Source organism: Hemiscyllium ocellatum, chromosome 24 (genome assembly GCF_020745735.1).
Source record: "Hemiscyllium ocellatum isolate sHemOce1 chromosome 24, sHemOce1.pat.X.cur, whole genome shotgun sequence".
NCBI lineage: Eukaryota > Metazoa > Chordata > Chondrichthyes > Orectolobiformes > Hemiscylliidae > Hemiscyllium > Hemiscyllium ocellatum.
Window position 1 is genome coordinate 53,491,617 of NC_083424.1, and position 16,145 is coordinate 53,507,761.

At 44.2% G+C, this 16,145-nt stretch overlaps 1 protein-coding gene across 1 annotated transcript in view; it reads right to left on the bottom strand.

Annotated features, from left to right (window-relative positions):
* Positions 1-16,145, bottom strand: part of LOC132827255 (melanotransferrin-like) — a 426,978-nt gene that overhangs the window by 9,549 nt on the left and 401,284 nt on the right. The window contains exons 10-14 of the mRNA XM_060843879.1: positions 15,133-15,223; positions 11,473-11,529; positions 10,399-10,581; positions 7,029-7,191; positions 4,565-4,647 (exon numbers count right to left, since the gene is read on the bottom strand). Of these exons, the coding sequence (XP_060699862.1) occupies positions 4,565-4,647; positions 7,029-7,191; positions 10,399-10,581; positions 11,473-11,529; positions 15,133-15,223 (577 nt within the window). The remainder of the gene's footprint in view (positions 1-4,564; positions 4,648-7,028; positions 7,192-10,398; positions 10,582-11,472; positions 11,530-15,132; positions 15,224-16,145) is intronic.

Here is a 16,145-nt window from a genome sequence, read left to right on the forward strand (position 1 = left end):
ATTACCTAATGGTGATTTCTTTTGATACTTCCAAATTCAAGATTCCATACAGAAGACGACTATGCTATTAGATAGTCTTTATAAATCAGATAGAGAACGTAGTGTGTTATGTCCAATGGGGGTATCTTCGGTCAGCACTATTTATCATTTATTACATGATGAAGTATCAGGAGATATGGACAATTTGCTTAAAACATGGGATCAGGATTTGGGACTGGAAATCCCTATAGAGATGTGGAATGACATTTGGGAAAATGCCAGAAAAATCTCCATCTGCAACAGAACTCAGACCATTCAGTTGAAGATACTTCATAGAGCCCATATAGCACCAGACACAGTTTAAGACAGGAGCATCTCCAATGTGTCCCAAATGTAAAATAGAGGTGGGCACTCTTGTACATTGCTTATGGACCGGTCATAAGATCCGTAGATATTGGACTAAAGTAGCAAGCGCTCTGACAGAAATCTTAGGAATGGAAATTAGAGTGGATCCAGTATCTCTCCATTTGGGCTTTTCCAGTTTACCCTCCCTGGATATGCACGGGAAGAGATTATTTTCTATTCTCTCTTTCTGTACAAGGAAAAATATTGTGGTAAACTGGGTGGCTGAGGGCCCCCCCTGGGCTTTCGAATTGGCACAGGATAATCATGGAATGTATTTCCCCTGACTTCCTTACAAATATGGTGCACCAAAAGACCAAATTATTCCATAAAATATGGCAGCCCTTCTTGAATTACACAAATACAGATATTTCGGCCATCCTAACAAGGGCTTTTATTTAATTGAGGTGGTGAATCTGGCTGGTTTGGGGCCCCTTGGGAGAGGAATCCCGTACGAATACCGGTTTTGTTACGGTTTGATGTTAACATATTCCGAGCATGTATCTCACTATCCAATTTCTGTGTTATTTGTCATTTTTTTATTTCCCCTGAATAATGTAAGAGACTTAATTATACACTCTGGTTAGTTGTAGGTGAGATTAATAGTTAGTTGAGTTTATTTTTCTCTTGGTATCTCTTTTTTTCTGTTTGATAAATTTTGGTTATTATTTATTTAAGACTTAATTGTATATCAATGTTTATACTTGGGGGTATTTTTTATTTGTAAACTTGTAAAAATATGTGAAATTTTCAATAAAAATATCTATTAAAAAAAAGTCACAATTGTACCAGCCTCCACCACATCCTCTGGCAGCTCATTCCATACACGTACCACCCTCTGTGTGAAAAAGTTGCCCCTTAGGTCTCTTTTATATCTTTCCCCTCTCACCGTAAACCTGTGCCCTCTAGTTCTGGGATTCCCCCATTCCAGGGAAAAGACTTTGTCCAATTTGTTATGATTACTGCTGATCTTCGAGATCAACACCCTAATCCTGTCCTCTCCCCCTCCCCTCCCCCTCCCATATCCCTTGATCCCTTTAGCCACAAGGGCCATATCTACCTCCCTTTTGAAAACACAATGTTTTTCAGCAGGAGTGAACACTCCATGGGCTCACCACTGTCTGGGTTAAAAAAAAATTCTCTTCATACCTGATCCTTAAATTATGACTCCTGGTTCTGGACCCTCCCATATCAGGAACACCCTTCCTTGCATCTGCAATGTATAATCCTATTGGAATTTTATAGGTTTCTATGAAATTCCACCCCTCATTCTTCCTCACCAACTCAATCTATGTCAATCCTACCACCCCAGCAATCGCTGCACTCCCTCCATCACCAGCACATCTGTTCTCAGATAAGGAGACCTGAACTGCACACACTACGCAGTTTGCCTTCTTCACTGCCTGCTGCGCCTGTGCACCCTCAGTGACTGGTACACGAGGACACACAGGTCCCATTGTACATTCCCCTCACACAATTTACGGCCACTCAAATCATAATCCGCCTCTCCCATTTTTGTTAACCAAGTGGATAACCTTTACCCGCATGATGCTGCATCTGCCACTCCCTCAACCTGTCCAAATCACACTGCAGAGTAAAAAGTGAGGTCTGCAGATGCTGGAGATCACACTGCAACCCTCTCTGCATCCTCCTCACAGCTCACCCTCCCATCCCTGCTTTGTGAGATCTGCAAATTTGGAGGTATTACATTTAATGCTGTCATTTAAATTATTTACGTGTTGTGAATAGATGGGGCGGTCGTACTGATCCCTGCAGTACCTCTCTAATCACAGCCTGTCATTCGGAAAAAAACATTTATTCCTAATGTTTGTTTTCTGTCTGTGAAGCCATTTTCTATCCCCAATCTCAGGCATCTTAATTTTATCATCTTCCTGTTTCTCAGCAGAGAAGTACAAATGCCAATTTTCAGGAATTTGATTCACAGGCTGTAGAACCTGATAAGCACGGTGGCTCAGTGGTTAGCACTGCTACCTCACAGCGTCAGGAACCCAGGTTCGATTCCAGCCTCGGGTGACTGTCTGTGTGGAGTTTACACATTCTCCCCATGTCTGCCTGGGTTTCCTCTGGGTGCTCCAGTTCCCTCCCATGGTCCAAAGATGTGCAGATTAGGGTGAATTGGCCATGCTAAATTGCCCGTAGTGCTAGGTGCATTAGTCAGAGGGAAATGGGTCTGGGTGGGTTACTCTTCGGAGGGTCAGTGAGGATTTGGTGGGCTGTAGGGGAATCTAATCTAAAAAAGACTAATGTGCTGTGTTCCAGAACTAGCCACCCCACTAGCCAAACTGTTGTAGTACAGCTACAACTCCACTTGACAGGCACCTACTTGGAAATGTGGATCATCCCCTGGGTGTATCCTGTGCACAAGAGACAGGATAAATCCAATCCAGACAAATTCCACCTCATCAAGCTTAGTCATCATCACAGTGATAGATTGTGTCATCAACAGTGCAATCATGCAGCCCTTGTCCATGCTCTTCACCAATCCCCAGTCTAGGTTTTTCCAGGGTCACTCAATTCCTGATCACATCATTCCCTCCATTATTCCAGAAGTCAGGTGACAGTCACTGCCCTTGACTACAAAGCTACAATTAACTGAGAGCTGAATCAACGGGTCCTTGCAAAACTGAGGGCAATCCAAAATAAAGGAGAAAGATTGGGTAGTCATATCCAAAACTGAAGAAAATGCTTGTTGATGTTGGAGGGTCAGTCATCTCAGCTCCAGGACATCTCTGCAGGAGGTCCTCAGGGTATTGTCCTAGGCCCAACTATCTTCAGCTGCTTCATCAATGACCTTCCCTCCATCAGAAGGTCAGACATGGGGATGTTCACTGATGACTGTACAATGTTCAGCACAATTCATGACTCCCCAGGTACTGAAGCACTCCATGTTCATTGTCAGCAAGATGTGAACATCACTATCAAATTTTGAGCCAATAAGTGGAAAGCACTATTTATGTCACATGGGTTCTGGGCAATTACCATCTCCTAGGGCGTATCTAACCCTCATCCTAATGGCATTATCATGGCTGAATCTTCCTATCAACATCCTGGCATTATCATTGTCCAGAGATTAAACTGGACCAGCCAAATAAATACCGTGGCTACAAGAGCAGGTCAAAGGCTGGGAATTTTAATTAAATATATCAACTCCTGATTCTTCTGATAGCCTGTTGACCAACCACAAGTCATAGGTCAGGAGTATGACAGAGTATTCTCCATGTGGCCTGGATGAGTACAGCTCTAACAGCATTCAAACGGTTTGATACCATCCGAGACATTGCTTGATTGGCACCACATGCATCACCTTCAACGTTCACTGTCACTGACAACAGAAGGGACATCACACTTGGAAGTAGGATTAGGCCATTTGGCCCTTTAAGTATGCTATCCTATTAAGTAGATCCTGACTCCACTTTCTGGCTTGCAGTTCATAACCATTAATCCTTTCTCTATTAAAAATTGACTTATGGGAACAAACGATGTGGGTATCTTGTGCAGATCAAACAAGGTGCTCAACAGAAAGTTCAAAAATTGGGAGCTTCACCACCTGGAAGAACAAAGGCTTCAGATGCACAAATATACCAATACCTGGCAAATGCTCCTCCAGGTCACATATCATTCTGAAATATATCATCATTCATTATGTCTCACTGGGACACACTCCTGGAATTTTGCCACATGGACTGTTAAGTTTTCCACTTAACTTATTTCGACTTTTCGCGCTATTGTTTGTATTTTAACAAGAGGGTAAGAATACAGTGCTTAAAGCTGCATAGTGTAACTAATTGAATTATATCTGGAACACAGTACCTTATGCTTGTCTTTAAATAAAGATTCGGGTTTAGTCGATTTGCTTGTTATATTTGAAGGGGGTTCGGTCTGGTCCATTGCACTTAAGTTTTTTTTCTTTTGAAGGCTCTCATTTAACTTTCTTCCATCGCCCTTTCAGGCAGCACATACCAAACTATAATATTTGGCACTGGGGAAGATGACACAAGGAGAAAATTTCATTTCTCAGAGTTCGATATTGTTAATTTTGGCCCAATCAGGTCTTGCCACACCATGACTATCGGATCACGAATCTTCACTGATTTCTAACCAATTCACCGTGAATATAGAACATGACGTGCACACAATCCATATCAAAATGTCACAAACTCACTCTCTATGTTTTCCATTAAGTTATGGTGTTCAAGGAAGGCAACATCTCCAAAGCTCTTCCCATTGGGATTCCCAACTAAACACCTGGAAAAGCAGCACACATGTCACAAATCAATAGCAATCATTTTACTCTGGAGTTTCAGGAATACAAATACATTATTTAATCCTGACAAAGTATCGAGAAGATAAGTTACATCTTCAACAGAATGAAATGCACCAAGGCAGCACACGGCATTATAAAAGGAGGTGAAGGCACTGAACGGCTTCAGGAAAGAGTAAGTCAGATGGTTCAACACTTGGGAAAAGTGAGCTTTCAGAAGTATTTGAAAGGAGGAAGGAGGAGTGGAGGAGGAGCAGAGAGGTGTAGGGAGGGTATTCCAGGGACTTTCAGCCCAGGCAATTGATGGGATGTCTATCGCTAAACTAAAATGGCGAATGCGTAAGTTGCCAGAATTTGAGAAGGTCAAATTTGAGAAGGTAATGAGGCTGGAGGGGGTTACAGAGATAGGGAGGGGGGTGTAAGGACTGGAGGAGATGACAGAGTTAGGGAGGGGGTGTAGGGGCTGGAGGAGATGACAGAGTTAGGGAGCGGGTGCAGGGCTGAAGGAGGTGACCGGGATAGGGAGGGGGTGTAGGGGTTGGAGGAGGTGACAGATTTAGGGAGGGTGTGTATGGGATGGAGGGGGTTACAGAGATAGGGAGGGGGTGTAGAGGCTGGAGGAGGGTACATCGACAGGGAGGGGGTATAGGGGCTGGAGGAGGTGACAGAGATAGGGAGGGGGTGTAGGGGCTGGAGGAGGTGACAGAGATAAGGAGGAGAGTAGGGGCTGGAGGGGTTACAGAGTTAGGGAGGGGATGTAGAGGCTGGAGGAGGTGACAGAGTTAGGGAGGGGGTGTAGGGGCTGGAGGAGGTGACAGAGTTAGGGAGGGGGTGTAGGGGCTGGAGGAGGTGACAGAGTTAGGGCGGGGGTGTAGGGGCTGGAGGGGGTTACAGAGTTAGGGAGGGAGGAGGCTATGGAGGGATTTGAAAATAAGAAAGAGAAATTTAAAATCAAAAGAAAGCTGGAGCAGACCCAGCGTAGGCCCGCAAGCAGAGATGTGTGATTAGCAAACAAAACTTACTTTGAGTTAAAAGACAGGCAGTGACAGTTTAGATATTCTCAGATATACAGAGGGTCAGTCAGGTGGACTTAGAAATAGCCATGTCTCGCAGTAACATGGATGAGGCTTTCAGCAGCAGTTCCACTCAGTTGGGTCAATATCACACAGGGAGAAATCGGGGATGTTAATGATGGCACAAATATGAGCTCATCCCAGGATCAAAAATCACACCAAGTTTTTGAGAAACTGGCTTCATTTCAAGACTGTTACTAGGAAAGGAATGGAGTTGGCAGTTGTAGATTTGATGAAAATGTTCCCAGAACTTGTGAATAATAACTCAGCAAGTTTATTCCAACTCGGAAGAATTCCGGTTGATTACCCTTTTCGGGGTCCTCCTAACTATCTGGTCCACTGTATTCTTTGCACACATTTCTCTCAACCCAATCTGCTGGCTCTGTCAACATTCAAAACAGCTTTAAATACATGCCGATGTCCCCATAGGCTTTGTTAGGTTTAAACAAAATGAGGAAGTGCTGTTTCACTTGGATAAGGCCTTGCTCAGAGAGACGGTTGGATGCTGGCACAGAGTCTTCCAGGCTGAGATTATTCGGCAGGAAATCTAGTAACATGAAGAAAAAATGGGCACGTGACAGAAAGGCAAGACCTAATTGAAGGGCAGAATACAGGACAGATTAGAGAGGTTGAATCCCATTTCGATGTTGGTTTCTCAATTAACGTTCCCTGAGGTTTGTTTGTGATGCCCCATGTCTTCTTCCACATCCTGGACTCACTGTCAACATTCAATGTCATCTCAAGAATCCCCGTGAAAGCCCATCTCATCTTTGTTGTCAGTTTCTCTGCTCTCCCAAAGTTCTTTGGGCCTGAGATTCTGTGAGTGCCTGGAGCCTTGCCTGTCAATCAGTCCTGGATGAGCTAAAGCAGTGGGGTTCAGGAACTGGGAGCTAGTACAGCCAAGACTGTATGTGAACCTTCCAAATGGCCATTTTAAGGGTGGGGCAGTAGTGGGGTGGTGGGATGTGGGGGGAGGGGGGGTGGATTAATGATGGGGAACTCTATCTGACGTTTTCGTTTTCTTCCTAACATGTGGCACTGAGTCCAAAAGTGACTCACAAATTGATGTGGTACCTGAGATTAGGATATAGCCTTGGACCTTCCTAGTACTGACATGACATGAATAACATGAATGACATGACATCACATGACATGAATACTCAGAAAAGGAGTATTAAATATCTCACTTATTTAATACCTTTCACAATTTCAGCACATCCCAATGTGCCTCAGACCTGATGAATTAAAAAAAGCAGATAACCTTTCTCAGCCGATAATAATCCAACACTTACCGCAAGGCGCCCAAATTGCCATAGTAAAGTTCATCATGGTTAGCTGCACACCTTTGATTAAATAATTTCATCCCAGCTCGCTCTCTTCCAATGCAGACTTTACAAAGCTTCCCTTTAAAATTCATTCCAGGCATACAGCCTTTGCGGAAATAGTTTGTAAATGCTAGAAACCAGAGGCAGAGAAAGAGGCTAACTTAATGTGCAACATTCAGAACTTGTGGTCACATCGCAGGGTCAAAGTGCATTGGGAAAAATGTAAACTCGATGGCTGGGCTAGATCTGAAAGTCCCACCCTAATCTCCAGTTCTGTTCTGCAGTGAAGGAAGGCAGCAAGTACAGGAACCTCCACACTGCTAACCAGAAGTGTTGACACCATATTCTCAAAATGAAAATTCACCAATTTCAGAACACCTGCAATTTTCAGGAAGGCAGAACAATAGCTTTTCCAAATCTCATCTGGTCAGTAGGGATTTCGAGAGATGAGAACCATGGATTGAAGATCAGAAGGGTCTAAAGGATGACAGAAGATTATGTTGAACATTTTAGGCTTCATCAGTAAACACTGCAGCATCAATTAAAGTGAGTTATGACAGTGTTGTTATTGAAAAGGTAAGTGACACATTTAATAATATGTTTCCCAGTTTATTACTCCTGATACTGACATGCTGTCAATTGAGACAATATGATTTTAAAAGTGAAAATAATACTTGACTATTTCAAATTCTGGACAGAATTCTGAGCTTTGGGCTGTCTTCAAAAGCATTAGTGGATCCTGCTCAGCAGGGTTTGTTTACACAGCTGTTCAGAGACTATCAGTTTGAATATTTGGGTATTTTCTAAACAACTGCCAACAGGGTGAGTACACAAAATTATCCAATGGAATATCAGCTTGTTAATATTCACAGCTTCAGAAGCTTCTAAGTAGAATAATTATTTTAAAAGTGGATATCAAGTTATGTTCGTATATTTTGACATGTTCATGAGATTTTCAAATATTACCAAGTCTTATTATGGGATTTGTGAGTTCTACTCATAACACATATTGGGTGAGCTGGTTGGGGGAGGATTGTATGGATAAGGGAGAGGATTTTGGGGTAAGCATTAGGGGGACCACTGTGCAGAACCAGTCATATGTCACTGTGAATGTTACTGAACTGCTCCAGTTTCAACAATAAGGGACATTTAAGAGTAGAGGGTCTGTGGTTTTAGAAATATAAATAATTGATTGTGAAAGGGCATAAATGTAAGAGGTTGAGGGCTGACCTTATAGAGGTTTAAGAAATCATGAAGGCCACTGATAAGGTGAATAATAAGCATCTTTTCCCCAGGGGATATCAAAACTATCGTTAAGGTGATAGGTGAAAGATTTAAAAAGGACCTGAAGGTAACTTTTTCACACAGAGAGTGGTTCCTTTGTAGATTGAACTGCCAGAGAAAGTGGTAGACGCAGGTACAGTTACAACATTCAAAAAGTATTTGGATAGGTACAAGAATAGGAAAGCTTTAGAGGGGTATCGGCCAAATGCAGGCAAGTGAGTCTAGTTTAGTTTAGGAAATTTGGTCAGCATGGGCGAGTTGGACCATAGAGTCTGTTTCATTGCTGTATAACTCTATAAGCCCCCATCTCCATTTTTAGGCCTCACACATGTATAAGGAGGCCTAACTCCAAGACACTGCCCTATCTGTGGAATAAAGAACCCCATGGCCCGCACTATGGGGCTGAAGTTAAGATTACAATGTTGGGAAAATTGCCGACTCACTATCCCTACCTCTGTGGTGAAAATCAGGCTCTAAGATGTGTAACTAACCTGTTCAAATAAGGTTGCCTTTGTGTCAAGTCCATTATTGTTACTTTTTATTCAATAACAAGATGTGGCTATCACTGGCTCGACCAGCATTTATTACCGATTCCAGTGCCAATTGAGAAGGTGGGGGTGCCGTAGGGTGACCCACAATGCCCTTGGGGAGGGAATTCCAGGAATTTGACCCAGTGACAGTGAAGGAACAGTGATATATTTCCAAGTCAGGATGGTGAATAACTTGGAGGGGAGCTTGGAGGTGGTCCTGTTCCATGTATCTGATGCCCTTGTCCTTCTAGATCCAAGTAGTTCTAGGTTTGGAAGATGGTGTCTAAGGATTGTGTGCTGCTGAGCAGTGGTGGTGGAGGGAGTGGATGTTTGATGATATAATGCCAATCAAGCTTTGTCCTGGATGGTGTCAAGCTTCTTGAGTATTGTTGGAGCTGCCCCCATCCAGGCAAGTGGGGAGTATTCCATCACACCCTTGACTTGGGCCTTGTAGATGGTTGGGCAGACATTAGAGAGTTAGGAGGTGAGTGACCTGCTGCAGGATTGCTAGCCTTGGATCTACTCTTGTACCAACTGTGTTTGCACAGTGAGGCCAATTCAATTTCTGGTCAATGATAAAGGTTCAGACTGTCCTGGATAATCGAACAAACTAGGAGCAGGAATAGGCCGTTTGATCCTTTGAGTATGTTCCATGATCAGATTGATTTCCATATCCCAACCTGTCCCATGAACTTCTGACTATCATCTTAGTCCCAGTTGCCACTGAGTGCAGAATGACCTCCAAGGCTAAGGAGGTGAATTTCAAGACACGGCCCACATTCCTGGTGTCACTCCTCACCTCCATCACTCAGTGTGAGCAGCAGGGTCTTTGTGATGACTCAGGCAGTTTGGTAGCCTGCTGTTTCACATTGCGGTATGGGAACGTGGGCCTGAGGTATCTCAGGTGACCTGCAGGCGCTGTGTCTGAGTAGGGCAACTTCACTCACATCCCTCCTGTTGTCCTGGATTGGATAATGAGGTGGCTAACTAGGAAACTGCTTCCAGTAACAATGCAAATTACACCCAAACCCTGAGACATTAAACACAAATAGAAATTACTGGATGCACTGCCCAGGTCTGAGAAGGCAGCAGCTGGGGTAATGTTTCAGGCCAATGCCATTTCATTGTATCTGTTAACTTTCATTCCGTAAAGGCTGCCTGAGCTTCCAAATATTTCCAGCATTTTGTGTCAGCAAGTGTTATCCCCACTCCCACACTCATCCGTTTGGTCCTGGTGTCAGGCTCTTCCTGTTGAAGTCCACAGTAAAACCCTGTCTGTTGTTGATTTTAGACTTTTGATCCACCCAGCCTTTTCCCTGTCACTCCTTCAAACTGTTTCATGAATTCAATGAACAAAACTGTACGAGTATAATTAAAAATATTGCTTTTAGAACTTTTAGAAATTTTCTTCTGGAATTTCTTGGAGATTAATGAGCAATTCCGAGACACTCCAGGACAATTCCGGCAATACTGCATGGAAGAACGGTTACATTCAATCTCCACCTCACCCAGGTCTCTCTTACCCTTATTGATGTCGCAGGCGTCAGTGCGGTTTCGGTCAGGCCGGATGGTGTATTTGGTCAGGAGAAGCCAGCCTGCTGGGCTGTACAAGTGGCCATGGCAGCTTCGCCGTCCCGCCAGATTAAAGATGGTCTCACCTCGGGAAGCCTTCTTGACCACAGCAAGGGCATAGACTGGAGGCAGGACTGCAGCAGGAGTATAACAGGGTGCAGCACGTGAGTAAATGGAGAGCTCTTCATTGTGCACAGAGGACATTTTCCACATCAACTGTGTTCAGAGATGGAGAAAGTGAGGGCTGCAGATGCTGGGGATCAGAGCATAAAAATGTGTTGCTGGAAAAGCGCAGCAGGTCAGGCAGCATCCAAGGAGCAGGAGAATCGACGTTTCAGCCCTTCTTCAGGAATCGGCTGCCTGACCTGCTGCGCTTTTCCAGCAACGCATTTTTAAGCTGTGTTCAGAGATGGTATGACCCACCCTCTGCAGCAGGTGGAGCTTGAAGACAGTTCTCCTGGAAGCTGTCAGGTAATATCCCTACCTTTGAGGCAGGAGGCCTGGGTTCAAGTTGCACCTATTGCAGAGATGTGTATTGCTGAGTAGGTTAGTTAGGAAGTAGGATTGAATCCCCACCACTCACACTGACCCTCATATCACAGGGAGTCGCTCATCACCCTCAATTTTCTGTCACCATGGGCTCAATGAACTTGTTTTCATTTGAAGCCTATTTCGTGGGCCGACTGCTTCTGGCTGTTCACCCCAGTCAAAGCCTCCGAGATAAAATGGATCAGATAATGCCCCCCCTCCCATCTCACTGAGTTGACATTATTGTAATCAGATGGTTTTCAAATTACACCCAAACCCTGAGACATTAAACTCAAATAGAAATTACTGGATGCACTGCCCAGGTCTGAGAAGGCAGCAGCTGGGGTAATGTTTCAGGCCAATGACATTTCATTGTATCTGTTAACTTTCATTCCATAAAGGCTGCCTGAGCTGCCAAATATTTCCAGCATTTTCTGAATCTACTTCAGATTTCCAGAATGTTAGGTCTTTTTCCCAACTGTTCCTGACCACCGTACCTTCGGCCTCAAAGTGAGTCTCTCCATCTTTCCCACTGGCCTCTGGACATTTCTCCCCTGAAACACAGAAGGGATATAAGCTATCACTGAGTAACACATCACTGTGACATTTACACACATGATTTACACGGTATTGGGTGTGGTGCATGACATGAGTGCACTGATTGACCTGTGCTACAAATGGCGAGTGTGTCATGATAAAGGCCACCACTAAATAGGCACCACATTGAGGTATTGAAATTCTTTGGGGCGGCAGAGTATGTTTTTTCAGCACACTGGGCTATTCAGGCTGTGAACCCAGTCCTGAAGGATCCATCATGTGACCTCCCTCCCACAATTGCCATTCCCCAGTCAAAGTTAAAAATCACACAACACCAGGTTGTAGCCCAACAGGTTTATTTGGGACACACCAGCTTTTGGAGCGCTGCTCCTTCATCGGGTAGCTATGATTTTTAACTTTGTCCACCCCAGTCCAACACCGGCTCCTCGACATCATGGATTCCCCAGTCAAAGTTTTTTTTACCCATCATTCACATCTAACAAAGAGGCAACAGAATGAAAAACAACATTGGAATGGAGAATAGGTCGTACGAGAATAGGTTGAGAGTGCTCGGCCTTTTCTCATTGGAACGGCGAAGGATGAGGGGTGACTTGATAGAGGTTTATAAGATGATCAGAGGAATAGATAGAGTAGACAGTCAGAAACTTTTTCCCTGGGTACAACAGAGTGTTACAAGAGGACATAAATTTAAGGTGAAGGGTGGAAGGTATAGGGGGGATGTCAGGGGTAGGTTCTTTACCCAGAGAGTGTCAGGGGCATGGAATGCGCTGCCTGTGGGAGTGGCAGAGTCAGAATCATTGGTGACCTTTAAGCGGCAATTGGATAGGTACATGGATAGGTGCTTAAGCTAGGACAAATGTTCGGCACAACATGGTGGGCCGAAGGGCCTGTTCTGTGCTGTATTGTTCTATGTGTTGTATGTTTTCGCCGCTGGGGTCTCCTCCCTTGGTTCCTCTCCATGCTGCTCTTGAGGTTAACCTTCAGATGGTGGAGGTGGTGGTGTGGGCAGGGCATGCACAATTTTCAACTTTAATAGTCAATTTACACTCGATATACAGCACAAACACAGACCATTTGTCACAGGCAGTCCATGCTGCGTTTAATGCTGCGATCACATCCTGACCTCTCATTCCTCGCCAAAGTCAACCATCTTAAATTCCACTTGTCCAGTTCCCCTTTACATTCATCCACACTATTCATTCAAACCATTCCTTGAGTTACGATATTCCATAATCTCTACTCTTTTGGAATTCCACGTTAGATTGCTAACATCATTGCCTCTGGTTTCAGACGTCCAAACGATGATGCTAATAGTCTTCAGTTACCTTTTCCTTCCCAGCTTGTAATCTCTCCATTTCCCAAGATTTTTAAAATGACCCCCTCCAAGGCCAGCACATCCTTCCCTGGATATGGAGCACAAAACTGCTCACAATATTCAACTTGCAGTCTGACCAAAGCCTGATACGACCTCAGCAGTACATCCCTGCTCTTGTCCCCTTGCCCTAGTGGAATGAATGTTAGCATTACATTTACCTTTCTAACTGAACCTGCGTATTAACCTTAACAGCATCTTGAACTGGGACTCCCTTTGTGTCTCAGATTTCCAAAGCCTTTCCCCATTTACAAAATAGTCTACACCTCTGTTCTTCTGATCAAAGTGCATAACCTCACACATCGTACTCCATCTGCCGCTTCTTTGCCCACTTTCCTAACCTGCCCATGACCTTCTGCAGCCTCTCCACTTCCTCAATAGTACCTGTCCCTCCACGTATTCTTTGTGGTTCCAACACTGATCCCTGCAGAACTCCACTAGTCACCGGCTACCATTATGAAAAAGATCCTTCATCCCTACTCTCTCTTTTTGCCAGTTAGCCAATACTCTATTCATACAAGTACCTAGCCCCTAATACCATGGGCTCTGCCCCTAATACCATGGGCTCTCATCTTATTTAGCAGCACCTTGTCACATGCTTTCTGGAAATCCAAATAGAATATGTCCACTGGCTCTCCTTTGTCTAACTTGCTCATTATCCCCTCAAAGGATTCTAACAGATTTGTCGGGTGTGACATCTCTTGATGCCAAATACCCTACAATCTCATCCTTAATAATGGACTCTAAAATCTTACCAACAACAGAGAGCCTGTTAACTGGCCTATAGTTTGCTGTCTTCTGCCCCCCTCTCCTCTTAAATAGGGGAATTTCATTCAACATTTTCCAGCTCTCTGGCACCCTCCCTGACTCCAGTGACTCCTGGAAGTTCACCACCAATTCCTCTACAATCTCCTTCAAAACTCTTTCAAAACTCTGGGGAGTGGTCCATCTGGTTTGGGTAATTTATCCATGTTCAGACCTTTCAACTCCCCCAGCACCTTCTCCTTAGTGAGACAGCCACTATGCTCACCTCTGCCTCCTGCCTGTCTCTCTTGTGAAGTTCCGGTATGCTGCTGGTATTCTTCACGGTGAAAACTCGTGCAAATGACCTTTACAGTTCCTCCATTATTCCTTTGCTCCTCATTACTCCTTCTCCAGCCTCACTCTCCAGTGGCCCAATGCCCACACTTGCCTCTCCCTTACCTGTGTGGCTATCTTAAAAACACTTGCAATCTTCTTTTATATTACTAGTTAGCTTAGCGTCATATTTCATCCCCTCCCTCCTTATTGCCCTTTGAGTTGTCCTCTGCTCATTCCCAAACCTCTGGCTTCCCACTGAGCTTCACCACATTGTATGCTGTTCTCTTTTGCTTTGATCCTGTCCCTGACTTCCCTTGTCAGCCATGGTTGCCTCATCCTCCCCTTAGTCTGGTTTTGCTTCCTTGGGATAACTTCCTGTTGCGCCTCCCAAATTGCTCCCAGCAACTCTTGCCGCTGCTTCTCCACCATCTTCCCCCCTGCTACACTCTCTCAATCTGACCAGCCCCTCCCTCATGACTTTGCAGTTACCTTTACTTGACTGCAATACTGTTAAATCTGATTCCAGCCTCAAACTGTGGGGTGAATTCTGCCTGATTGTAGTCACTGTCCCAAGGGATTCCTTCACCTTGAGCTCCCTAATTAAGTCTGTCTCATTACACATCACTAAAAGCAGAATTGCGGGTTCCCTAGTGGGCTCTATCACAAGCGTTCCATCTCATAGATATTCCACAAATTCCTTTTCTTGGGATCTGCTACCAGCATGCTGAAAGCTCCGCCATGATTATTGTAATAGTGCCTTCCTTATATACCAAATCTATCTCCTGATTTACTTTCTGCTCTACATCCTGACAACTGCCAGGAAGCCTGGACACCATACCCATCAGGTTCCTGAATTCCACCCGTACAGACACTAAGCTTTCCTACCCTATATGGCATGTTGCTTTGGATTCAGTGCCTCTCCCTTGGAATGCTTCTGTCCTGTTTCTGGAGCTGCAAGTAAAGATGCATTCCAGGAATCTTGGACCACAAATGTGTAATTGGTGCCCGGATCCAACTGGTAACATTTAATGTTGATCATGTACGCAATGCAAGGCTTCATTACTGGGCACCTCAGCCAATTATTACAATATTCACCAGCATTTCTTTGCAATATGAAGGAAGATACCAAACAGATGTGACTGTTTACCATAATATTCCGTCACCACAGGAGCAAGGCCGCAGTTCCCAGCGATGTAAGCATGTGATGCATCAAGGGAGGCCGCATCCACCTCATCCTTCTGCAAAATAAAACGAAATTTCATTGTTTCACGGGGGAGTCTGGGCCCTGACGTTACAGGCTGTCTTTGGGAGAGATTCTTCTTCCTATTAAGAGCAACCAACTCTTGAAATGAACACTGATGGAAAAGCAAAAATACTGCAGATACCAGACATATAGTCATAGAGTCAGACAGCTCAGAAACTGACCCTTCAGTCCTTCCAATCCATGATCTCAACAGTCCCAGCTGCAGTGCCTGGCCCATATCCCTCCAAACGTTTCTTATTCATGGAATTATCCAAATGTCTTTTCAACATTTTGAAATCAATTCTCAGCAAATAGGCAGCATGTGCTGATAGTAACATTTCAGGTCACTGACCCTGGAGAGTATAGGTTAAAGGTGAGAGGGGAAAGATTTAAAAGAGTCCTGAGGGACAATGTTGTGACACAGAGGTTGGTTTGTATGGACATGGAATGAGCTGCCACAGGAAGTGATAGATTGCAACATTTAACAGACATTTTGATGGGTACATGAACAGGAAAGGTTTAGAGGGATAGGGGCCAAACATAGGCAAATTGGACTAGTTTAGTTTGAGAAACTAGGTCAGCATGGGTGAGTTGGACGGAAGGGTCTGTTTCCGTGCTGTATGTCTCTATGACTCTATAAAAATGGATTTCTGAATGAGTGGAATTAGATACTTCAAATCTCTGGGAGAAGCTCATGGAAGGTTTCTTATTTTTGGATGGATGAGTAACAATGGGAAAAATAATTCTCTCTCCATCTATCTTATTGTTTTCACATTACTATTTTCTTTTACATGTAAATGAATGGTAATATCTGTTATTCCATTTAGAAACTATGCATAAAAAACACAAGGGCGCTTAATTTCCCACCCATACGTCAACCATTCACACCTAAAGGTGTTGCAGATTATGGGATATAA